General features: G+C 43.4%; 1 protein-coding gene across 2 annotated transcripts in view; it reads left to right on the forward strand.

The window, feature by feature from the left end:
* The window catches only part of acadm (acyl-CoA dehydrogenase medium chain), a 72323-nt gene that overhangs the window by 13394 nt on the left and 33526 nt on the right, over positions 1-25403 (forward strand). For both annotated transcript variants that reach the window (XM_059983699.1, XM_059983698.1), the window contains 3 exons: positions 3377-3474; positions 17972-18041; positions 21011-21111. In XM_059983699.1, coding sequence (XP_059839682.1) covers positions 3377-3474; positions 17972-18041; positions 21011-21111 — 269 coding nt within the window. The remainder of the gene's footprint in view (positions 1-3376; positions 3475-17971; positions 18042-21010; positions 21112-25403) is intronic.

Genomic DNA, 25403 nt, shown 5'->3' on the forward strand with positions numbered 1-25403 from the left:
GTGAGCTCGGGCTTTTCTCTGGAGGGAAGGAGGATGAGAGGTGACTTGATAGAAGTGTACAAGATGAGCGGTGAAGATGGAGTTGACAGCCAGGGACTTTCCCACCAGGGCAGAAGTGGCTAATATGAGGGACAATAATTATAGGGGGAATGGAGGAAGAATGGTCTTTACACAGAGTAGTGACCTGAAATGCCCTGAAGGGGTGGTGGTAGAGGCAGATAGGCTGGAGATATCTGAGAAACTCTTAGATAGGCACATAGATGATAGAAAAATGGTGGCCTGTGTAGGAGGGAGTTGTTAGACTGATCTTGGAGTAGATTAAAAGGTTGGCACAACATTATGAGCTGAAAGGTTGATGCTGTGCTGTAATGTTCTGTGGAAAGAGCCACAAGAGATTCTGCAGAAACTGGATCTCTGGAGCAGCAGAAAGTGCAGGAGGAACTCAGCAGGTCAGGCAGCATCTCACCATCTTGCTGGATTCACCTGCCACTCTTCCCTCTACCCTGTCTTTAAAAAAATACTGATATATTGGCATTGGAGAGGATCCAGAGAGGCTCACAAGAATAAGACCTTGGACTCCACTTGGAGTACTGTGTTCAGTTCTGGTCACCTCACTACAGGAAGGATGTAGATACTACAGAGGGAGTGCAGAGGAGATTGACAAGGATGTTGCCTGGATTGGAGGGTGTACCTTATGAGAATAGGTTGAGTGAACTTGGCCTTTTCTCCTTGGAGCAACGGAGGATGAGAGGTGACCTGATGCAGGTGTGCAAGATGATAGGCTTTGATCATGTGGATAGCCAGAGGCTTTTTCCCGGGGCTGAAATGGCTAACACGAGGGGGCAAGATTTTAAGGTGCTTGGAAGTAGGTACAAAGGGGATGTTAGAGGTAAGTTTTTCACACAGGGTGGTAAGTGTGTGGAATGTACTGCCATCGACAGTGGTAGAGGCAAATAAAATGGTGTCTTTTAAGAGACTTTTGGATAGGTACATGGAGCTTAGAAAAGTAGAGGGCTATAGGGTAGGGTAATTCTTGGCAGTTTCTCGAGTAGGTTACATGGTCAGCACAACGTTGTGGGCCAAGGGGCCTGTAATGTGCTGTAGATTTCTACGTTTCTATGTTTTAAATCCCAGGAATGCAAGGTATTGTATTTAAGAAAGCATACGGTGTGGTACCCTTCATCAATCATGGGACTGAGTTTAGGAGTTGAGAGGTAATGTTGTAGCTATATAGGACCCTGGTCAGATCCTACTTGAAGTACTGTGCTCAGTTCTGGTCACCTCACTACAGGAAGGATATGGAAACTATAGAAAGGGTGCAGATGGTATTTACAAAGATGTTGCCTGGATTGGGGAGCATGCCTAAGGTTGAGTGAACTCGGCCTTTTCTCCTTGGAGCGACGGAGGATGAGAGTTGACCTGATAGAGGTGTACAAGATCATGAGAGGTATTAATCATGTGGATAATCAGAAGTTTTTCCCCAGGGTTGAAGTAGCTAGCATGAGAGGGCAATTTTAAGGTGCTTGGAAGCAGGTACAGAAGAGATGTCAGGGGTAAGTTTTTTATGCAGAGAGTGGTGAGTGTGTGGAATGGGGTGACGGTGGTGGAAGCGGATACGATAGAGTCTTTTAAGAGACTCCTGGACAGGTACATGTCTATTTCAGAAAAATAGAGGGCTATGGGTAGCCCTAGGTAACTTCTAAAGTAAAGACATGTTCGGCACAGCTTTGTGGGCCGAAGGGCCTGTATTGTGCTATATTGTATTTATCTATGTCTGGGAAGTATTTGATGGCTCTGGGCTTGTCCTCGCTGAAGTTCAGGAGAATGAGGGCGAATCTCATTGAAACCTATCAAATATTGAAAGACCTAGAGAGTACATGTGGAGAGGATGTTTCCTTTAGTGGGGGAGCTTCAGACCAGAGGACACAGCCTCAAAATAGAAGGATGCCCATTTAGAACAGAGGTGAGGAAAAAAATTCCTCTGGACAGGGTGGTAAATCTGTCAAATGACATGAGGAGAAGCAGGAGAATTGAGTTGAGAGGGATAATAAATCAGCCATGCTTGCATGGTGGAGCATGTGCTAAATGGCCTAATTCTGCTCCTTTGCGTTAAGGTCTTGTGCTTCCTATCCTGTTGTACACCTCTGTCGAGTCCGATCTCAGTCTCCTTTTCCTGTGGTACGGGTATGAATAATAAGAGGGCAAAGGATTATGGTGGGAGGATGCATTTCTGACTGGAAACCTCTGACCAGTGGTGTACTACAGGGATCAGTACTGTGTCCAGTGTTGTTTGATATATGGAGGTATTTAGGTAATTCATTCATTATGTGTCCTGTCGTGTGATGTGAGCAATTATGGTCTTGACCATTATTATTTTTGGCAAGTTTTTTCTATGGAAGTGGTTTGCCATTGCTGCCTTCTGGGCAGTGTCTTTACAAGATGGGTGAGCCCAGTCATTATCAATACTCTTCAGAGATTGCCTCGTGTCAGTAGTCACATAACCAGGATTATGTACCCTCTGCTCATTTGACTATCCACCACTGGCTCCCATGGTTTCACATGACCCTGATTGGGGGCTAAGCAGGGGCTACACCTTGCCCAAGGGTGACTTTCAGAGGGGAGGAGAACCCCAGCACCCAGGTAGCCTGGCACCTGAGTGAAACAGCAAGAAACAGGTCCTTCGGCCTAACTCATCCATGCTGACCAAATACCCGTCCACTCTCGTGCTATTTGCCCCAGTCTGGCAACGACAGAAACCCTGTCAATGGTACTGTTCTTTCCTTCGGCACAACATTGTGGGCCAGAGGGCCTATTCCTGTGCTGTCGTGTTCTATGAGCCGTTACTTCTGCGAGAAACTTGCATGTCCTTTCCATGGAGTGGCAGCAGTTGTAAGCTGGCCCATTGTCAGCCACCTAGCGTTTCACTAGATTAAACTGACATCGCTGGCTTCAGAATGGTGTGTAATACTGACCAGAGCTATAGAAAGATAAAGGCCTGTGGCCTTTCGATTCAGACCATCAATCACCATTGACGCCAATCCTACACAGGTCTCATTTATTCCCCTCAAGTTCCCACAGGCAATTAACCCACTGACCCACACATCTGTGGGATGTGGGAGGGACCTGGAGCACCTGGGGGAAACCCTTGCGGCTTAGCGAGGATGTGCACAGACAGCACCAGAGGTCGGCATCAAACCGGGTCTCCAGGGCTGTGCCGTCTCGGGGTCCGTTGTTTGAGTGTTTCTCTGCAGTACAGAGTGTTTTATTGTTGGAAACACCATCAGCAATTGGAAAAAGTTGCAGTTGATGGTGCTTCTGTTTAACATTAGGTCGTGGGAATCTCCCTCACCTCTTGCTTTTACCCTGAATGTTACAGAGCTTACAGCAGAGCAGCGCGAGTTTCAGGAGACAGCGCGGAAGTTTGCCCGGGAGGAGGTGCTCCCAGCAGCTGCAGAGTACGACAGGACTGGAGAGGTCAGTGGTTTCTACTGGGTACTTTGTATCACCAGCAGTGCGTAGCCTGGTCCATGCTCTTAACCTCCACTTCCACACAACTCAGCCCCCCACTCTCCCCACCCTAGAGTTTCAGTATTGAAAGGTATAAAGGCTCATGAAGGGGGAATTATCCTGGCAGAGCGTAATAGTAGAACACTTTGCCCTAATTTGTCTGTCCTTACCACCACTCTTTGCCAGGTGTTCCACATACCCACCACTCTGTGTTTGTATTTATAAAAATAGAATCACCACTGAAGTCCTCTCCTTTCACCCGATATTTTCCTTCAATCACTTTAAAATGATGTCCCCACAAATCAGCAATTTCGACCCTGGGAATGAGTTTCTGACTGCTCTATGGCTCTTATCTTGTACACCTCTATTAAGTCATCTCTCATCCTCTGCTTCAAAGAGGAAAGCCCTAGCTCACTAAACTTATCCTTATATGAGGTATGCAAAGTTATGAGGGTATAGATAGGGTAAATGCAAGCAGGTTTTTCCACTGTGATTGGGTGGGACTACAGCCAGAGGTCATGGGTTAAGGGTGAGAGGTGAAAAGTATAAAGGGAACATGAGGGGAAACTTCAGTTCAGAGAGTGGTGAGAGTGTGGAACGAGCTGTCAGCACAAATGGTGCACGCGTGCTTGATTTCGATGTTTAAGAGAAGTTTGCATAAGTACATGATTGCTACTTACGGTCCCGGTGCAGATCAATGGGAGTAGGCAGTTTAACTGGTTTGGCACAGACTAGATGGGCCAAAGGGCCTGTTTCAGTGCTGAATTTTTCTTTATTTTTATTGAAGGAATGTCACAATACAGAATACATAATGGATTACGTTTTCCTCCATTTTGCTTTTATATCTTACCCTTAAACAAAACTCCCCTTACCCGCTCTCCCCAAACATTCCATGGCAGCTAATGTATTTACAATACAACATTTCACAAATACAAGTACGGACATTTCACAGCCATACCCCCACACTACTTCAAGACGAAGGCCCACAAACATCCACAACACATCAGTTGATCCAGAATACACTCTTATTACAATTCATCAACCACCCTGTGAGGTAAACCATATGCGTGTTAAAGGGGAGGGCAACTTCCCAGGTACAATCAAATGCCCTGAACTAGTAGGTAATTCCTTAAGACTCCCAAAATGTGACAAAAGGTCCCCATTTCGAATAGAACTGTTTCACAGACCCCCTCAGAGGAATTTAATTTTTTCTAACATTACATCCTCTAACCAAGCACCAGCGGATGGGGGAGTGGCAGATTTCCAGACCAGCAAGATTCTCCTATGGGCCAAAAGCGATGTAAATGCAACGATATTCGACTGGTTTGCATTTAAACCCAAAGCATCATCAGCCACAGCTATAAGCGGGCAAGGTCTCAGTGTCACCCCCAAAACCTCACTGATAATTTTTAAAAACCAGTGCCCAATAGCCATCAAGCCGAGGGCAAGACCAAAATGCATGCACCAAACCAGCCAGAGAGAAGAAACACCTGTCACAGCCAGCGTCTGTCCCAGGATATATGTCAGCAAGCCTGGCTTTACTTAAATGTACCCTGTGTAAAACTTTAAATTGTATGAGCCCCAGTCACACATGATGACAAGAAATGAACTCTATTCAGTGTTTTTGCCCAATATTCCTCAGCCAGATCCATACCAAGGTCATCCTTCCACCTAGTCTTAGTTTTGTTTAAATCTTGAACTCACAATGACATCAGCTTGAGAGTACAGAGATCTTTATCATTAGAGCTAAGAGTGAGTTTTTCCCACAACATAGCAGGTGGTAGATCAGGAAAAGAGGGAAATTTTTCCTTGACAAAGTGGCAAATCTGCGGGTATTTAAAGATTATGCGGAAGGCCATATGTACTGCACAGGTTATCAAAACTATCAAATATATTATCGGTGTACAAATCCTTAATGCGCAGAAGACTGTTCAAACCCCACTCTCTAAAAGCTGAATCAAGTGTGGAGGAAAGAAATAGATGATTTCTATGAATGGGACCCGAAACTGAAGCTGATGTGAACTTACAGTGGCAGTGAAATTGATTAAAAATTTTGAGGGTGGAGAGCACGACCGGGTTAAATGTGAATTGAGAGGATTTCAATGGCAAGGAAGAATACACTAAAGCTTGGAGAGACGAGGAATGGCAAGACCGTGTCTCAAGCAGGCACCAGTTTATATCTGACCGGTGAAGCCAAAATAATACCTTTTGAAAGTTTGATGCCCAGTAATAATGAATAAAGCTAGGAAGGCCCATTCCACCTACGTCACAACCTCTTTGGAGAATGCGATTATTAATCCTTGGGACCTTATTTTCCCAAATAAAGGAGGTTATAGCTCGGTCAACTGACTTGAAAAATAACTTGGATAAGAAAATTGGCAAGCACTGGAACAAGTAAAGAAATCTGGACTGATTGAATTCTCCCAGCTATAGTAAGGGGTAAACTGTGCCATCTCTCAAAATCAGCCTTCATTTGGCTAACCTGAGGCCTGTAGTTAGCTTCAAACAGAGATGTAAAAGAGCGAGGAACGTGTATTCCTAGGTATACAAAACCATCTTGAGATAAAGGAAAAGGCAAAGATTCCTGTCGGATCTGTAGGGCCAAGCTATTAATGGGAAAGCATTTGCTTTTTTGAAGGTTCAGTTTATAGCCAGAGAAGGCTCCAAATTGACCTAATAATGACACAATAACAGGACTGCTACCTACAGGGTCGCTAATATAAAATAAGAGGTTATCAGCAGATAGGGATACACGGTGTTCTATGTCCCCCTCCTAACGCCTTGAAATAATGTAGTTGACTTAAGTGCAATAGAAAAAGGCTCAATTGCAATTGCAAAAAGAAGAGGGGACAATGGGCAGCCTTGGCAAGTGCTACATGTTAATGGGAAATAGATCGAGAATAATTTGTCTGTATACACACTAAAGGCGAGTGAAATAATAGCTTAACCCAGGCTTCAGATATTCTGCCAAATTCAAGTTTCTCCATAACACTAAACAAGTATACCCACTCCACTCTATTGAACGCCTTCTCCGCGTCCAAGGAGATAACAACCTCCGGGCTTGGAGAATCACTGGGTGAATAATTCACATCAGCTAGTCGAAGGATATTAAAAAAAGAGTGATGATTTTTAATAAAACATGTTTGATCACCTGAGATTATCTTGGGAAGGGGGCAAGCACTTTAGCCAAAATTTTCACATCCACATTCAAAAGTGAGATCTAATCCCCATTGAGTCGGGTCCTTGTCGTTTTTAAGAAGAAGTGAAATAGATGCCTGTGAAAGAGTAGAGAGTGAGGAACCATTCTCCAGGGATTCCTGAAACACTTCTCGAAGAACCAGTATGAGCTTATCCTTAAATTTCTTATAAAATTTTATCGGATAACCATCAGAACCTGGGGACGTAACACTCTGCATAGCCGTAATGGCATTATTAATCTCTTCCTGCCCAAGAGCTTGATCTAAATTCTCCACCTCCTCTGGTTCAAGAGTTGGTATTTCCAAATTATCTAAAAAGCGTTCCATATTTGTTATACCTAAGGAAACTCTGAGGTATACAGAGAGGAATAAAGTTGCAAAGATGTTATTAATCTCTTTTGGATTGCTTGTCAAGTTTTGGTGCGTGTCTCTTATCTGGGGAATAAGTCGTGATGCGGCTTGACGCTTCAACTGATGAGCCATAATTGTCACCATATTCATAATAGAGGCCATGTGGCTCAAGAATTAATTGTCCTGATAAGTTTGTAGATAGAAGATTAAACTTCACTTGCAAATCAGCCTGACTTTATATAATTCCTCAGTGGGTGCCTCAGAATATTGCCTATCCAGGTCCAAAATAGATTGTGATAACACTTGCATTTCCGTCCTACGCTCTTTATTGAATGTGAAATATAAGATATTATTTGACCCCTCAAGTAAGCTTTTAAAGTTTCCAAAGCAAAGAGTATGATACCGACTCAGTTCTGTTAGTCTCGAAGAATGTGTCAATGGTAGTGTCAATATAACTGCAAAATTTCTCATTGGAAAGCAAAAGAGGGTTAAGTCTCTACAGAGGCTGTACTCTAATGTTTAAAGGAAAACATAGGTCTAGTTTCACAGGCGAGTGATATAACTATAGCAGTGTACTCAATTTGTCTAATCATTTGTATCAAGGAGCTGTCTATAAAGAAATAGTCTAGCCTGGAATAGGAGTGGTGAACATGAGAAAAAAAGAGAATTGCCCAACCGATGGATTCAAAAATCTACAAGGATCCATATCACCATTTTGTTGCATAAACATCGAGAAGGCCTTTGCCATACCAGAAGTTCCCCTAGAGCTAGACCTATCAAGCAGTGGGTCAATAGCACAGTTCAGGTCTCATGAAAAGATTAGCTGGTGTGTATTCACATTAGATATTAATGACAAAACCTTATTTGCAAACTGGACATCGTCCCAATTTACCAAAATGACAGGTATCTGAAAAAGAGATCCAGAGACTATAATAAAGCAACCATTAGGGTCACTGATTACATCAGATGGTGTGAACTGCATTCTGTTGGTGATTAGTAATGCCACCCCCTTGGACCTGCTATTAAATCTGCAATGAAAAATCTGATTAATCCATACTTTACAGAGTCTATTATGGTCTTCCACTCTTAAATGCGTCTGTTGTAGAAATAGTGTATCTGCTTTTAATTGTTTCAGATGAGAGAAAACTTTAACTCTTTTAACAGGACCATTGAGCCCCTTTACATTCCGAGAAATAAACCTCACAGGGTGGCCTCCATCAGCAGCACTCATGTTAACCAGATCAAAAGACTCACAAGGCCCACAATCCAAAACAGTGCGAGGGCACAAACTGCACACAATTACACACAATGAAAAGAAAGTCTGTAACACACAAAACAATGAGCTGCCATGGTAATCCCCCAAAACACTCCCCCACCCCTTTACACAAACAAGAAAAAACAATTAACCCCCTAAAACCTAAATCTACTTCCCCAACTGAGGATGATCACAGGCATTACCAAACAAAAAACTTCCAAAGCGTTCCCCATACAACCAAAACTTTCAATCTAATCTAGGGTGGCTCCCCTCCTTAAAATTTGTCAGGGATCAACCGTGAAGTTTTTCAGCGAGTTTCTCTGTGAGATATTCGGGAAAGATTTGCTTCCGAACCCGCCTGAGCTCGAAAGGGCACACAGGGTCCACGTTCCCCCCGGAATTCTGGGCTCCCGCCCGCGACCGGTAATTTTGTGCTTTCATCAATACCAGGTAAAACACCGTCTGATTATGGAGGCATGTCACAGAGGTACTTTTACTTTCCAAAATACAGTCATTCGCTTTGTGGAGGATTTTGCACCCCAGATCTTAAAGATGCGCGCTGAGTTGAAAGGTGTAATGAAAGTGCTTTTTGATTGTGGTTTTAGACCCTCGCTTCGCAATCCTGCTGTTTTATGAATCACGCTTAGTACTGGAAAATATAAGTGGTTTAAGTCAGTGAAGGAGGCTGAGGCATTTGTTGCAAGTCTTCCGGCTATCCAGCCATCTTCGGAACCCGATCGGACCTCCTAAAATGGTGGATAAGTACTTCTCGTAGTAAAATTACTTTTTCCGGACTCAGACTTTACTTGAATCACTCAGTCATTATTTACTGAAACTCTAAGGGCTGTTGACAATCTCTCCCTGGATTTGGTGTGTCTTTTTTAAATAGACATTCTGTGCTTAATGTTTCCCTATGGACGTTTAAATAGTACTTGTGTAATCTATTTTATTCTTGTATAACTTTATCTGTAGAGTTCTACAATTGACTCTAACTTGTTTTGGAGGTTTGACGTCTTTATTGAAGGCCTCCCTGTTTGTTGGTTCACAGTTTAACTGCTGATTATTTTTTATTTTTTTATTTATTATTTTTTTCCACTTTTTTAAAAATTTTTGATTTTTTTTCTCCTCTCTGTAAATGGTTGATAAGTACTCTTCCTGAATCTATAATTTTCCCCTTCCTCCCTTTTTTTTCCCCCTTTTTCTTCCTTTATTCTTCCATAATTTTTTGCGGGTAGGTTAGTTTTGGTTTTCTTCCGATTTTCTCTGTATTAAGTTTTATATTTCTGCAGAAGATGTTCCAATTTGTAGTTATGTTTTCTAGTGCATAAACTAGTTACTATTTGCTATAGTATTTATACGGAACTGCTGTTAATGACACAGATCTGGAAGTTATATTTGGGTTAATTTTTTTGGTAGAGCTAGCTGCTTTTTTTGGTAGCCGTCTAGTTTTGGATTGTGTGGGTGGGATGGATTTTCCAGTTCCAACATCATTCACTGTATTTATTTTTCTTTATTGCTCAGGACATGTTTATGTTTTGATTTTACGAATCTATGTTTATATTTCTGCTCCCAGACTGCTATTGTATTGCTTGACTTTTTATATGCCTGCTGCCTTTTATGCATTAGCCATTGATAATGGCTGGTGCACTTAAATTCGTGAGCTGGAATGTAAAGGGATTGAATCACCCTGTTAAAAGGTGGAAGGTATTCTCATGTATCAAACAACTCAAAGCTGACATTGCTTTCCTTCAAGAAACTCATATTTGTTGTTTTGATAACTCCCGGCTTCTGTCAAAGTGGGTGGGTCAGCATTTTCATTCATCCTTTGCCGCCAAAGCTAGGGGAGTCTCCATCCTTATTAACTCAAATATTCCTTTTGAACTCCATAATAAAATATCTGATACAAATTTGTACATCACTTATTCTACCTTTAATATATATAGTCTAAAGATATCACAGGTCGAGCAAAGCATTAAAAACAAAAAAAAACTAGGAAACTAAATGCCAGAGATACAAATCCCAAATATTTACATTTTGCTGGTTGAAAGTTCTTGTTAATCAGATTCTGCAGCATAGCAGTTCAACCCAATCGCGTTCCACAAATTAAACTGGGAAAAATGAACAAAGAAGTGGGTTGCGAAAATTAACAGTTTACCTTGGCGGGAGGCCTTGTTAATGCTGCATGAATAACCATTTAAAAAAAAGTCACGCTTTTCTCGTTCTTCTTCTCCCCAGCGCAAATGGTAAAACTCTTTGGCCGCCTCTGGTGTATTGAAATGATGCTTTTTACCTTCATGGATGACCCAGAGCCGGGCAGGATACAAGAGGCCGAACCTGACCCTTATCCTGTAATGCTGCTCATTTTCTCCCCAGCTCCACACTAATTTAATCTTCATGATAAAACACCCTATGGCTGCAGAAATAAAGCTCCTGCTTCACATCATCAGTAGACGGTTGCTTATCTTGAAGTTAGTGAAAGAGAACCAGGAACATTCTTGGTCTCACGAGGAAATCTGCAGATGCTGGAAATTCAAGCAACACACACAAAATGCTGGTGGAACGCAGCAGGCCAGGCAGCATCTGTCGGGAGAAGCACTGTCGACATTTTGGGCCAAGACCCTTCGTCAGGACTAACTGAAAGGAAAGATAGTAAGAGATTAGAAAGTAGTAGGGGGAGGGGGAAATGCGAAATGATAGGAGAAGACCGGAGGGGGTGGGATGAAGCTAAGAGCTGGAAAGGTGATTGGTAAAAGGGATACAGAGCTGGAGAAGGGAAAGGATCATGGGATGGGTCTCGTTTGCTTGGCTTCGGGGCACTGGATGGTTTAGGTCCGACTCGGTGAGCACTCGAAAGCACGAGAGGCCTTGTGAAGAAATTTGTCCCCAGCACTTTGTCAAAAAACTCAGTCATAAATTTAACAGGGTCCAAACCTTCCAAATTTTCAGGAATGCTGACCACTCTCAAATTGGATCTCCACAACCCATTTTCGAGATCATCTAGTTTTCCCTTCAGAAATGTGTTTTCGCTCTGCAACGCTGCAATGGCGGCTTCAGTGCTCACCAGTCAGTCACTATAATCATTCAGGCCATCTTCAACCTCACGAATGCGTTCATCATGCGACTCGTAATAAGACATAATTTATTCCATGGTAGGATTTACTGGTGACAAAGCATCTTCCAGTTCTCTTTTTAGGACAGAATGCACCGCTTACGTCATGTCAGTAAGAAGTACTAAATGAAGCCTCTGCAAGTCGTCAGGTAACGCAGATCCAGCACTGTGCAATGACGCTATTACCATAACATCAGCTTTCTTGCTCGAGGCTTCGCTGTCTTTTTCCCCAATTTTATTTCGGAGGTGCATTTTATTTGCCATTTCAGTGTCCATCAATGGCCCAGGTTGTTCACAATGTTAAATGTTCAGTTATCTCCAGCATACGACAAAGATAAACAGGTAGATTTTCAATAGAAGTTGGGAGCCACATTCACACACACATACTCACTCCGTACTCAACCCGGAAGTCCCGTGCTGAATTTCTCTATGACTCTGTGACATGCTCTCTAATCTAGCAGCATCCTGGTAAATCTCCTCTGCACCCTCACCCCCTCTAAAGCTTCCACATCCTTCCTATAATGAGGCAACCAGGACTCATCTCTGACAGCCCCAATGTACTAGCCTCCAATCACCTTAATATTCTGCCCCTCCATTTGCTATTCCCAGCCTGGGGAAAAGTGTGTTTAAAATTGTACAACGTTGGTGCTCTTCAGTGGCTTGTTACCCCGTCAGGGAGCGTTTTACTGCATTCATGATACCTGTTATCCCGTCAGGGAGCGTTTTACTACATTCATGATGCTTGTTATCCCGTCAGGGAGCGTTTTACTACATTCATGATGCTTGTTATCCCGTCAGGGAGCGTTTTACTGCATTCATGATACCTGTTATCCCGTCAGGGAGCGTTTTACTACATTCATGATACCTGTTATCCTGTCGGGGAGCGTTTTACTGCATTCATGATACTTGTTATCCCGTCGATGAGCGTTTTACTGCATTCATGATGCTTGTTATCCCGTCAGGGAGCGTTTTACTGCATTCATGATGCCTGTTATCCCGTCAGGGAGCGTTTTACTGCATTCATGATACCTGTTATCCCGTCAGGGAGCGTTTTACTGCATTCATGATACTTGTTATCCCGTCAGGGAGCGTTTTACTGCATTCATGATGCCTGTTATCCCGTCAGGGAGCGTTTTACTGCATTCATGATACCTGTTATCCCGTCCGGGAGCGTTTTACTGCATTCATGATACCTGTTATCCCGTCGATGAGCGTTTTACTGCATTCATGATACCTGTTATCCCGTCAGGGAGCGTTTTACTGCATTCATGATACTTGTTATCCCGTCGGGGAGCGTTTTACTGCATTCATGATGCCTGTTATCCCGTCCGGGAGCGTTTTACTGCATTCATGATGCCTGTTATCCCGTCAGGGAGCGTTTTACTGCATTCATGATGCCTGTTATCCCGTCAGGGAGCGTTTTACTGCATTCATGATGCCTGTTATCCCGTCAGGGAGCGTTTTACTGCATTCATGATGCCTGTTATCCCGTCAGGGAGCGTTTTACTGCATTCATGATGCCTGTTATCCCGTCAGGGAGCGTTTTACTGCATTCATGATACTTGTTATCCCGTCAGGGAACGTTTTACTGCATTCATGATACCTGTTATCCCGTCAGGGAGCGTTTTACTGCATTCATGATACTTGTTATCCCGTCAGGGAGCGTTTTACTGCATTCATGATACCTGTTATCCCGTCGGGGAGCGTTTTACTGCATTCATGATACCTGTTATCCCGTCGGGGAGCGTTTTACTGCATTCATGATACTTGTTATCCCGTCAGGGAGCGTTTTACTGCATTCATGATACTTGTTATCCCGTCGGGGAGCGTTTTACTGCATTCATGATACCTGTTATCCCGTCGGGGAGCGTTTTACCGTATAACCATATAACAATCACAGCACGGAAACAGGCCATCTTGGCCCTCCTAGTCCGTGCCGAACCCTTAATCTCACCTAGTCCCACCTACCCGCACTCAGCCCATAACCCTCCACTCCTTTCCTGTCCATATACCTATCCAATTTTACTTTAAATGACACAGCTGAACTGGCCTCTACTACTTCTACAGGAAGCTCATTCCACACAGCTATCACTCTTTGAGTAAAGAAATACCCCCTCGTGTTTCCCTTAAACTTCTGCCCCCTAACTCTCAAATCATGTCCTCTAGTTTGAATCTCCCCTACTCTCAATGGAAACAGCCTGTTCACGTCAACTCTATCTATCCCTCTCAAAATTTTAAATACCTCGATCAAATCCCCTCTCAACCTTCTACGCTCCAATGAATAGAGACCTAACTTGTTCAACCTTTCTCTGTAACTTAATTGCTGAAACCCAGGTAACATCCTAGTAAATCGTCTCTGCACTCTCTCTAATTTATTGATACCTTTCCTATAATTCGGTGACCAGAACTGCACACAATATTCCAAATTTGGCCTTACCAATGCCTTGTACAACTTTAGCATTACATCCCAACTTCTGTACTCAATGCTTTGATTTATAAAGGCCAGCGTTCCAAAAGCCCTCTTCACCACCCTATCTACATGAGACTCCACTTTCAGGGAACTATGCACAGTTATTCCTAGATCTCTCTATTCCTCTGCATTCCTCAATGCCCTACCATTTACTCTGTATGTTCTATTTGGATTATTCCTGCCAAAATGTAGAACCTCACACTTCTCAGCATTAAACTCCATCTGCCAACGTTCAGCCCATTCTTCTAACCGGCATAAGTCTCCCTGCAAGCTTTGAAAATCCACCTCATTATCCACAACACCTCCTACCTTAGTATCATCGGCATACTTACTAATCCAATTTACCACTCCATCATCCAGATCATTTATGTATATTACAAACAACATTGGGCCCAAAACAGATCTCTGAGGCACCCCGCTAGTCACCGGCCTCCATCCCGATAAACAATTATCCACCACTACTCTCTGGCATCTCCCATCTAGCCACTGTTGAATCCATTTTATTACTCCAGCATTAATACCTAACGACTGAACCTTCTTAACTAACCTTCCATGTGGAACTTTGTCAAAGGCTTTGCTGAAGTCCATATAGACTACATCCACTGCCTTACCCTCATCAACATTCCTCGTAACTTCTTCAAAAAATTCAATAGGGTTTGTCAAACATGACCTTTCACGCACAAATCCATGCTGGCTACTTCTAATCAGATCCCGTCTATCCAGATAATTATAAATACTATCTCTAAGAATACTTTCCATTAATTTACCCACCACTGATGTCAAACTGACATTTTACTGCATTCATGATACCTGTTATCCCGTCAGGGAGCGTTTTACTGCAATCATGATACTTGTTATCCCGTCAGGGAGCGTTTTACTGCATTCATGATACCTGTTATCCTGTCGGGGAGCGTTTTACTGCATTCATGATACTTGTTATCCCGTCCGGGAGCGTTTTACTGCAATCATGATACTTGTTATCCCGTCAGGGAGCGTTTTACTGCATTCATGATACCTGTTGTCCTGTCGGGGAGCGTTTTACTGCATTCATGATACCTGTTATCCTGTCGGGGAGCGTTTTACTGCATTCATGATACCTGTTATCCTGTCGGGGAGCGTTTTACTGCATTCATGATACTTGTTATCCCGTCGGGGAGCGTTTTACTGCATTCATGATACCTGTTATCCCGTCGGGGAGCGTTTTACTGCATTCATGATACTTGTTATCCCGTCAGGGAGCGTTTTACTGCATTCATGATACCTGTTATCCCGTCAGGGAGCGTTTTACTGCATTCATAATACGTGTTATCCCGTCGGGGAGCGTTTTACTGCATTCATGATGCCTGTTATCCCGTCAGGGAGCGTTTTACTGCATTCATGATACCTGTTATCCTGTCGGGGAGCGTTTTACTGCATTCATGATACTTGTTATCCCGTCCGGGAGCGTTTTACTGCATTCATGATACTTGTTATCCCGTCCGGGAGCGTTTTACTGCATTCATGATACTTGTTATCCCGTCAGGGAGCGTTTTACTGCATTCATGATACCTGTTATCCCGTTGGGGAGCGTTTTACTGCATTCATGATACCTGTTATCCTGTCCGGGAGCGTTTTACTGCATTCATGATACCTGTTATCCCGTCCGGGAGCGTTTTACTGCATTCATGATACCTGTTATCCCGTCCGGGAGCGTTTTACTGCATTCATGATACCTGTTATCCCGTCAGGGAGCGTTTTACTGCATTCATGATACTTGTTATCCCGTCAGGGAGCGTTTTACTGCATTCATGATACCTGTTATCCTGTCCGGGAGCGTTTTACTGCATTCATGATACTTGTTATCCCGCCGGGGAGCGTTTTACTGCATTCATGATACCTGTTATCCCGCCGGGGAGCGTTTTACTGCATTCATGATACTTGTTATCCCGTTGGGGAGCGTTTTACTGCATTCATGATACCTGTTATCCCGTCAGGGAGCGTTTTACTGCATTCATGATACTTGTTATCCCGTCCGGGAGCGTTTTACTGCATTCATGATACCTGTTATCCTGTCGGGGAGCGTTTTACTGCATTCATGATACCTGTTATCCCGTCAGGGAGCGTTTTACTGCATTCATGATGCCTGTTATCCCGTCAGGGAGCGTTTTACTGCATTCATGATGCCTGTTATCCCGTCAGGGAGCGTTTTACTGCATTCATGATACCTGTTATCCCGTCAGGGAGCGTTTTACTGCATTCATGATACTTGTTATCCCGTCCGGGAGCGTTTTACTGCATTCATGATACCTGTTATCCTGTCGGGGAGCGTTTTACTGCATTCATGATACCTGTTATCCCGTCAGGGAGCGTTTTACTGCATTCATGATACTTGTTATCCCGTCCGGGAGCGTTTTACTGCATTCATGATACCTGTTATCCTGTCGGGGAGCGTTTTACTGCATTCATGATACCTGTTATCCCGTCAGGGAGCGTTTTACTGCATTCATGATACCTGTTATCCCGCCGGGGAGCGTTTTACTGCATTCATGATACTTGTTATCCTGTCAGGGAGCGTTTTACTGCATTCATGATACTTGTTACAATGATGTACATATGATGTGATCATCAAAACTGTGTATCCATCCCACATGTGCCAAACATACAATGGTTTTCAATCCAACTTAATCTGCTGGATTGCTGTTCAGAATTGGTCTTTTTCTTTGAAACAAAACACACACAGAATGCTGGAGGAACTCAGCAAGTCGGGTAGCATCGATGGAAATGAATAAATGGTTGACATTTTGGGCCGAGACCCTCATCAGGACTGGAGAGGAAGGGGAAGGCAGCCAGAATAAGGTGGTGGGGAGTGGATGACCTGGGAGGTGATAGGGAAGCCCAGGTGAAGAGGAAGCTGGATGAGGGGGGATGGAGTCAGAAGCTGGAGAAAATGGGTTGAAGAGGTTGATAGACTGAAGGAGGAGGAATCTGACAGAAGAGTAGTGAATGTGGGAGATGTTTCCCCTTCTTACCTCCTTATCTATCAGCTCCCCTGGAGCCCTCTGTCCCTTTGGCCCATAGTCCACTCTCCTCTCTTATCAGATTCCTTCATCTTCAGCCCTTTACCTCTTCCACCAATCACATCCCAGCTTCTCAACTGCATCCCTCTTCCTCCATCCAACCCTACTTACTCCTCACCTGCTTCCTTCACGTCCCCCCCACCTTCTTATTATGGCTTCTTTCACCCTTCCTTTCCAGCCCTGATGAAGGTCTCGGCCTGGAACGTTGACTGTTTATTCTTTTCCATAGCTGCTGCTTGACCTGCTGAGTTCCTCCAGCATTTTGTGTGTTGCTCTGGATTGCCAACATCTGCAGAACCTTGTGTTTACGAGTTTACTGTTGTCAAATGTACTAAGATGCAATGAAAATCTTTTGTATGTGTACTGTCGAGGCAAATCAGTTCATACGTAAGTACTTTAAGGTGATACAAAAGGAGAAAGAAACAGTGCAGAATAGAGATTTACAGAAAGGATGGCTAGGTGAAGAGAACCTTTACTATCTGTTCAGATGACAGCCAGTTAGAAGCTGTCCTTGAACCTAGTGGTATGTGTTCTCGGTTTTATGTGTTTGCTGAGGGGGGAGAGGAGAATGATCAGGGTACGTGAGTCCTGGATAATGTTAGTTGCTTTACTGAGGCACCGGGCATTGTAGACAGAGTCCATGGGGGTGGAGGCTTATGTCCATGCGGTGCTGAGCTCTGTTCGCAACTCTCTGCAGTTTCGTTGCCATAACATATCATGTATTGGCATTGGATGCTCTCTGTGGTGCAAAGACAGAAAAATGGTGAGTAGTCATGGCTTGCCAGATGTCCTTAGCTTCCTGAGGGACTAGAGGTGTTCATGTGCATTTTTCGGCCGTAACATCAACAAGGTTGGACCAGGACGTAGTTCGTTAGATTTACAGGTGGGACCTGATGCATCTTTTAGCTAACTCTCACAAGCCTGGGTAATTGTGTGTGTGTTTAATGTTACAGAATAATGATGTTTTGTGAAGTTGTGTGTTGGGGGCGTACTCACTGTGCTGACAATGCCTTTCCTCCTCTACAGTATCCTGTTCCACTCATTAAGAGAGCATGGGAGTTGGGACTCATGAACGCACACATTCCTGCAAGTTGCGGTAAGCAGGGAAAAGTTTAAAAAGGGGAAACTGTTGGGAATGTCGTTATTTTCTGTAGAGCTATAGAGTAGAATACCACAGCACAGAAACAAGCTCTTCAACACATCTAGTCTATACTGAAAGATTAATCTGTTTAGTCCTATTGACCTACATCCAGACCATAATTCTCCATACCTCATCCTCCCATCCACAAATTTCTCATAACTGAAACTTAACCCACATCCACCACTTGCAATGGGAACTCGTTCCACACTAGCACCGCGCTCTGAGTGGAAAAGGTTCCCCTTAAATGTTCCACCTGTCACCTTTAACCCATGACCTCTGGTTGTAGTCCCACCCAATCTCAGTGAAAAAAGCCTGCTTGTACTTACCTTGTCTATACCCCTCATAATTTTGTACACTTCTATCAAATCTCCCCTCAATTTTTTAAGTTCTAAGGAATAAAGTCCTAACCTTTTCAATCCTTCCTTATAACTCGGGTCCTCCGGACCCAGCAGCACCTTGTAAATTTCCTCTACACTCTTTCAACCTTGTTTGTAGGTAGATGACCAAAACTGCACGTGATTCTCCAAGTTGGTGCTCTCTCACGTCTTGTTCAACTTCAACATAAAATCCCATCTCCTAAATGCAATACATTGATTTATGAAAGCCAACGTGCTAGAAACTTTCTTTACAACTCTATCTACCTGAGAAACACACACAAAAATGCTGAAGGAACTCAGCAGGCCAACCAGCATCTACGATAAGATCTAAGATGCTACCTGGTCTGAAGATAGTTAAGTCACATGGACCAGATGGACTACACCCCCGGGTTCTGGAAGATGTACCGGAAGAGATTGTGAAGGCATTAATAATGATCTTTCAAGAACCACCAGAACTTGGAATAGTTCTGGAAGACTGGAAAGTTGCAAATGTCACTCCACTCTTCAAGAAGGGAAGGAGGCAGAAGAAAGGAAATTGTATACCAATTAGCCTGAATTCAGTGGTTGGGAAGATGTTGGAGTCCATTATTATGGATGAGGTCTTTGAGGCACATGATAAAGTAGGCCAAAGTCAGCATTGTTTCCTTAAGAGGAAATCTTGCCTGACAAATCTATTATATTTCTTTGAAGAAATACCAGGCAGGGTAGATGAAAGAGTCAGTGGAGGTTCTGTACTTGGATTGTCAGAAGGCCTTCGACAAGGTGCCACATGAGGCTGCTTAACAAGTTACAAACCCATGGTACTACAGAAAAGTTACTCCCAAGGATTGAAGATCGGCTGATTGGCAGGAGGCAAAGATGAGCCTTTTCTGCTTGGCTGCCGCTGACTAGTGTGCCACAGAGGTCAATGTTGGCACTGATTTTTTTTTCATGTTAAGTGTCAATGATTTGGGTGATAGAATTGATGGCTTTGTGGCCAAGTTTTCAAATGATACAGAGATAGATGGAGAGGCAGGGACTGCTTCTACTAACTGCAGGTACTATTTTCTAAATGGGAGAAAATTCAAAAATCTGATGGGCAAAAGGGCTTGGGAGTCTTTGTGCAGGATTCCCTAAAGGTTAATTTGTAGATTTGCTTTTTTTTATATAGTTTTTTATTCTTTATAATTGATGTTTTTGTTGTATATCTGACTTGACCAACACACCACAGCATGTTCCTAATGCACGTGAATGTATATGGCAGATAAAATTGATCCTTAATGCTCTTAAACTCAGAGATACAATTTCCTGTGCTCCCTTTAAACTCAATGAGTACATTGAAATCTTATTGTGGTGTAACATTTGTAGGGAAAAAAAAACAGAATGAATAGCAAGCTGTGAGTAGCTTGTTAATCAGAGTAACATGCAATTATCCAGAAAATCTGGGGGCCTAGCACCACGAGAGGGCTAGGTTATCAGATTTTTATGGAGATGAGAGGCACAGATTGAGTGGGCAGCCAAGAGTTTTTCCCAGGAAAGCAATACGTCACGTAAGGACTTTGGAGAAAGGTATAGGGGAGATGTCAGAGGCAGGTTTTTACACAGAACGGTGGGTGTGTGGGATGCCTTGCTGAGGTGATGGTACAAGCAGATACATTAGGGACATTTAAGATAGGCACATGGATGAAGAAGAATGAAGGAGGGAGGGAAAACTACTGGGAAAGGGATATCGGGGAGATTGATTGTAGACATCTTCACTGCCAAGTGTAGTGTTAGAAGCAGCTACTTTAGGTAAGAACAGTGGATAGGTACATGGATGATAGAAAAGTGTAGGGCTGTGTGGGAGGGAAGAGATAGATTGCTCTTAGAGGAGGTTAAAAGATGGACACAATATTGTGAGCTGAAGGGCCTGTACCATGCTGTACTGTTTTATAACAATTTATCAAGTACTTAGTCGCCTGTAAAGTATTTTGCAATAAGACTACACAAGACACAGGAGCAGAATTATGCCGCTTGGCCCATCGAGTCTGCTTCACCATTCAATCCTGATTGATCCTTTTTCCTATCACTTCCTCAGCCCCAGTCCCAGGCCTTCTCCCCGTAACCTTTGATGCCATGTCCAATCAAGAACCTATCAGTCTCTTCCTTAAATACACCCAGTGACCTGGCCTCCACAGCTGCACGTGGTAACAACTTCCACAAATTCACCACACTCTGGCTAAAGAAATTTCTCCACATCTGTTTCAAATGGACGCCCCCCTATTCTGAGGCTGTGCCCTCTTGTCCTAGACTCTCCCACCATGGAAAACATCCTTTCCACATCTACTCTGTCTAGACCTTTCTACATTGGAAAAGTTTCATTGAAATCCCCCCTCATCCTTTTAAGTTCCAGCAAGATAGCCAGAGCTATCAAGTGTTCCTTGTATGATAACCCTTTAATTCCCAGAAAGATTCTTGTGAGCCTTCTGTAAACCCTCTCCAGTGCCCTTCAAAAATGCAATGCTTTCCCATTTACTTTTCAGCAGTGACTATTTAATCTGCCTCCATGGTTTCTGTTTCGTCTTCCAGGTGGAATGGGACTGGGAATCTTTGATTCTTGCCTCATTACTGAAGAAATAGCTTATGGCTGCACCGGTATCCAGACTGCAATTGAAGCCAACTCACTGGGGGTAGGCATAGAGATCTGTATTTCCTTCCGTCTGTCCGTCCCCATAAAGGTTCTCCCCGTAACCTTTAATGCCCTGACTAATAGGGAACCTATCAACCTGCACCTTCATTATACCCAGTGATCTGGCCTGCACAGCCATTTGTGGCAATGAATTCCATAGATTCACCACCCTCTGGCCAAAGAAATCCCTCCACATCTCCGTTCTAAAGGAATGTCACTTGAGAAGGAGGTGGATTTTGATGAAATTACCTCTGTTTTACCAGATCATTTGGGCTGGAAATCCACCAGTTTGTTTTGACTCTCACTTAGCTTATCACCAAAGGCTCGAGCAATGTTCAGACTGGTTGCATCACTGTACGGTGTGGAGGGACCACTGGACAGGAATGGGGAAGAAGCTGCAAACTCGGCCATCTCCATCACAGGGTCTAGCCTCCCCAGCATCGAGGACACTTTCAAATGGTGATGCCTCAAAAAGGCAGCATCTATTATGAAAGGCCCTCACAATCCATCACATGCCCTCTTCTCATTGCTGCCATCGGGGAGGAGATACAGGAGCCAGAAGACACACTCTCAACATTTAAGGAACAGCTTCTTCCCCACCGCCATCACACTTCTGAACAGTCAATGAACACTAGCTCACTGTTTTGTTCTTTTTGCAACATGTTTTTTATATATTCATAGAAACAGAGAAAACCTACAGCACAGTACAGGCACTTCGGCCCACAATGCTGTGCTGAACATGTCCTTCCTTTAGAAATTACTTAGGGTTACCCATAGCCCTCTATTTTTCTAAGCTCCATGTACCTATCCGGGAGTCTCTTAAAAGACCCTATCGTATCCACCTCCACCACCATTGCTGGCAGCCCATTCCACTCTCTGCGTTTTTTTTAAAAAAAAAATTACCCCTGACATTTCCTCTGTACCTCTTTCCAAGCACTTTAAAACTGTGCCCTCTTGTGCTAGCCATTTCAGCCCTGGGGAAAAAGCCTTGTAACTATCCACACGATCAATACCTCTCATCATCTTGTACACCTCTATCAGGTCACCTCTCATCCTCCTTCGCTCCAAGGAGAAAAGGCCGAGTTCACTCAACCTATTCTCATAAGGCATGTTCCCCAATCCAGGCAACATCCTTGTAAATCTCCTCTGCACCCTTTCTATGGTTTCCACTCCTTATAGTGAGGAAACCAGAACTGAGCACAGTACTCCAAGTGGGGTCTGACCAGGGTCCTATATAGCTGCAACATAATCTCTTGGCTCCTAAACATAATCCCATGATTGATGAAGGCCAATGCACCGTATGACTTCTTAACCACAGAGTCAACCTGTGCAGCAGCTTTGAGTGTCCTATGGACTCAGACCCCAAGATCCCTCTGATCCTCCACACTACCAAGAGTCTTACCATTAATACTATATTCCTCCATCATATTTGACCTATCAAGATGAACCGCCTCACACTTATCTGGGTTGAACTCCATCTGCCACTTCTCAGCCCAGTTTTGCATCCTATCAATGTCCCACTGTAACCTCTGACAGCCCTCTGCACTATCCACAACACCTCCAACATTTGTGTCATCAGCAAATTTATTAACCCATCCTCCACTTCAGGTCATTTATAAAAATCACAAAGAGTAAGGGTCCCAGAACAGATCCCTGAGGCACACCACTGGTCACTGACCTCCTGCAGAATATGACCCATCTACAACCACTCTTTGCCTTTTGTGGACAAGCCAATTCTGGATCCACAAAGCAATGTCCCCTTGGATCCTATGCCTCCTTACTTTCTCAATAAGGCTTACATGGGGTACCTTATCTTGCTGAAATCTATATACACTACATCTACTGCTGTACCTTCATCGAAGTGTTTAATCATTTCCTCAAAATTCAATCAGGCTCGTAAGGCACGACCTGCCTTTGACAAAGCCATCCTCACTATTCTTAATCATATTATGCCTCTCCAAATGTTCATGAATCCTGCCTCTCAAATCTCCTCCATATTCTCACCAACCACTGAAGTAAGACTCACTGGGCTCTCTCTCCACCCTTTCTTGAATAAGGGAACAACATCCGCAACCTTTCAATCCTCTGGGACCTCTCCCGTCCTCATTGATGATGCAAAGATCATCGCCAGAGGCTCAGCAGTCTCCTCCTACAGTAGCCTGGGGTACATCTCATCCAGTCCCAGAGAATTATCCAACTTGATGCTTTCCAAAAGCTCCAGCACATCCTCTTTCTTAATATCTACATGCTTCAGCTTTTCAGTCCACTGTAAGTCATCCCTACAATTGCCAAGATCCTTTTCCATAGTGAATGCTGAAGAAAGTATTCATTAAGTACCTCTGCTATCTCTTTGGGTTCCATACACACTTTTCCAATGTCACACTTGATTGGTCCTATTCTCTCATCTTTTATCCTCTTGCTCTTCACATACTTGTAGAATGCCTTGGGGATTTCCTTAATCCTGTTCACCAAGGCCTTCTCATGACGCCTTCTGGCTCTCCTAATTTCATTCTTAAACTCCATCCTGCTAGCCTTATAATCTTCTAGATCTCTATTATTACCTAGTTTTCTGAACCTTTGGTAAGCTTTTCTTCTTGGCTAGATTTACAACAGCCTTTGTACACCACCGTTCCTGTGCCCTACCATCCTTTCCCTGTCTCATTGGACCGTACCTTTGTGCTTCCAAATTCCTCCTTGATAGCTTCATATTTCCCATTTACTCCAATTAAACACTTTCCTAACCTCTCTGTTCCTATCCCTCTCCAATGCTACGGTGAAGCAGATAGAATTGTGATCACTGTCTCCAAAATGCTGTCCCACTGAGAGATCTGACACCTGACCAGGTTCATTTCCCAATACCAGATCAAATACAGCCTCTCCTCTTGTAGGCTTATCTACATATTGTGTCAAAAAACCTTCCCGAACACACCTAACAAACTCCACCCCATCTAAACTACTTGCTCTAGGGAGATGCCAATCGATATTTGGGAAATTAGAATCTCCCACCACAACAACCCTGTTATTATTACTCCTTTTCAGAATCATCTCCCTATCTGCTTCTTGATGTCCCTGTTACTATTGGGTGGTCTATATATTTTGAAAAAACACCCAGTAGAGTTATTGACCCCCTTCCTGTTCCTGACTTCCACCCACAGAGACTCTGTAGTCATTCCCTCCATGATTTACTCCTTTTCTGCAGCCGTGACGCTATCTCTGATCAACAGTGCTATGCCCCCACCTCTTTTGCCTCCCTCCCTGTACTTTCTGAAACATCTAAAACCTGGCACTCGAAGTAACCGTTCCTGCCCCTGAGCCTGTCTCTGAATTGGTCACAACATCCTAGCTCAGGCATGGGCAAACTACGGCCCAGGGGCCATATACGGCCCGTTAAGCTTTTTAATCTGGCCCGCAAAACTTGATGAAATTATATTAATAAACCTTGTTAACGTTTTTTCCCCGCAATTCTGGAGTTTTCCCAATAGATGACGCACTCTATATACATTGACCTTTGTTGAGGTGCAGCGTATTACTCCACATTTGCGCTTTACTCGTTGTTCGGCTCGACCTATTTGTGTGAACAGGCGTTCAGCATCATGAACATCAACAAAGCCAGCCACAGATCCAAGTTAACTGACCAACACCTCAGATCCATCCTGAGAATCGCCACAACAAAACTAAATCCAGACTTTGATGCGCTGGCTAAAAAGGGAGACCAACAACACTGTTCCCACTGAAATTAAAAATAAGTTTCTTCGTTGTGTTATGTAAAAAATGCATTTGAAAATATTTTTTTCAATAAGCCTTACTTGGTACATGTCATTTCTGTTAAGTGATGGACATGAGTAGTGCGCAGGTGCACGTACGTTCTCAAAATAAAAAAATGTGCTCCAGATCAAATAACACGCTCCGCATACTGGCGCGCTGTCACTGTTCTGTCCTTGTGCTGGCCGTTGTTGAGTTTTGGGATGGGACAATTGAATAAGAAGGAGCAGGACAAGTAGACCTGCATCTCCTACCATTTTTGAAATATAGACAGTCAGGAGGAGAGTGATGATGATAATATCTTGAAGGATAGCAGAATTTTCAGTGCTTTAAAATAATAACTGTTACTATTAAAAAAAGCTGTATTTTATTCATTTAATTTTCAGTGTTTTAAAGGTCATTTCAATAAATAGCTAAATACCATGGGACTTCAAAGACAGATATTTTGTTGTAATGCATTTGTTCATTTTCAATTGAAATTAAAGCACATGTTTTCTACATATCCCATGATATTTTATTTTCTCTTATGAG

Source organism: Hypanus sabinus, chromosome 11, assembly GCF_030144855.1.
Source record: "Hypanus sabinus isolate sHypSab1 chromosome 11, sHypSab1.hap1, whole genome shotgun sequence".
In the NCBI taxonomy this organism is placed as follows: Eukaryota; Metazoa; Chordata; class Chondrichthyes; order Myliobatiformes; family Dasyatidae; genus Hypanus; species Hypanus sabinus.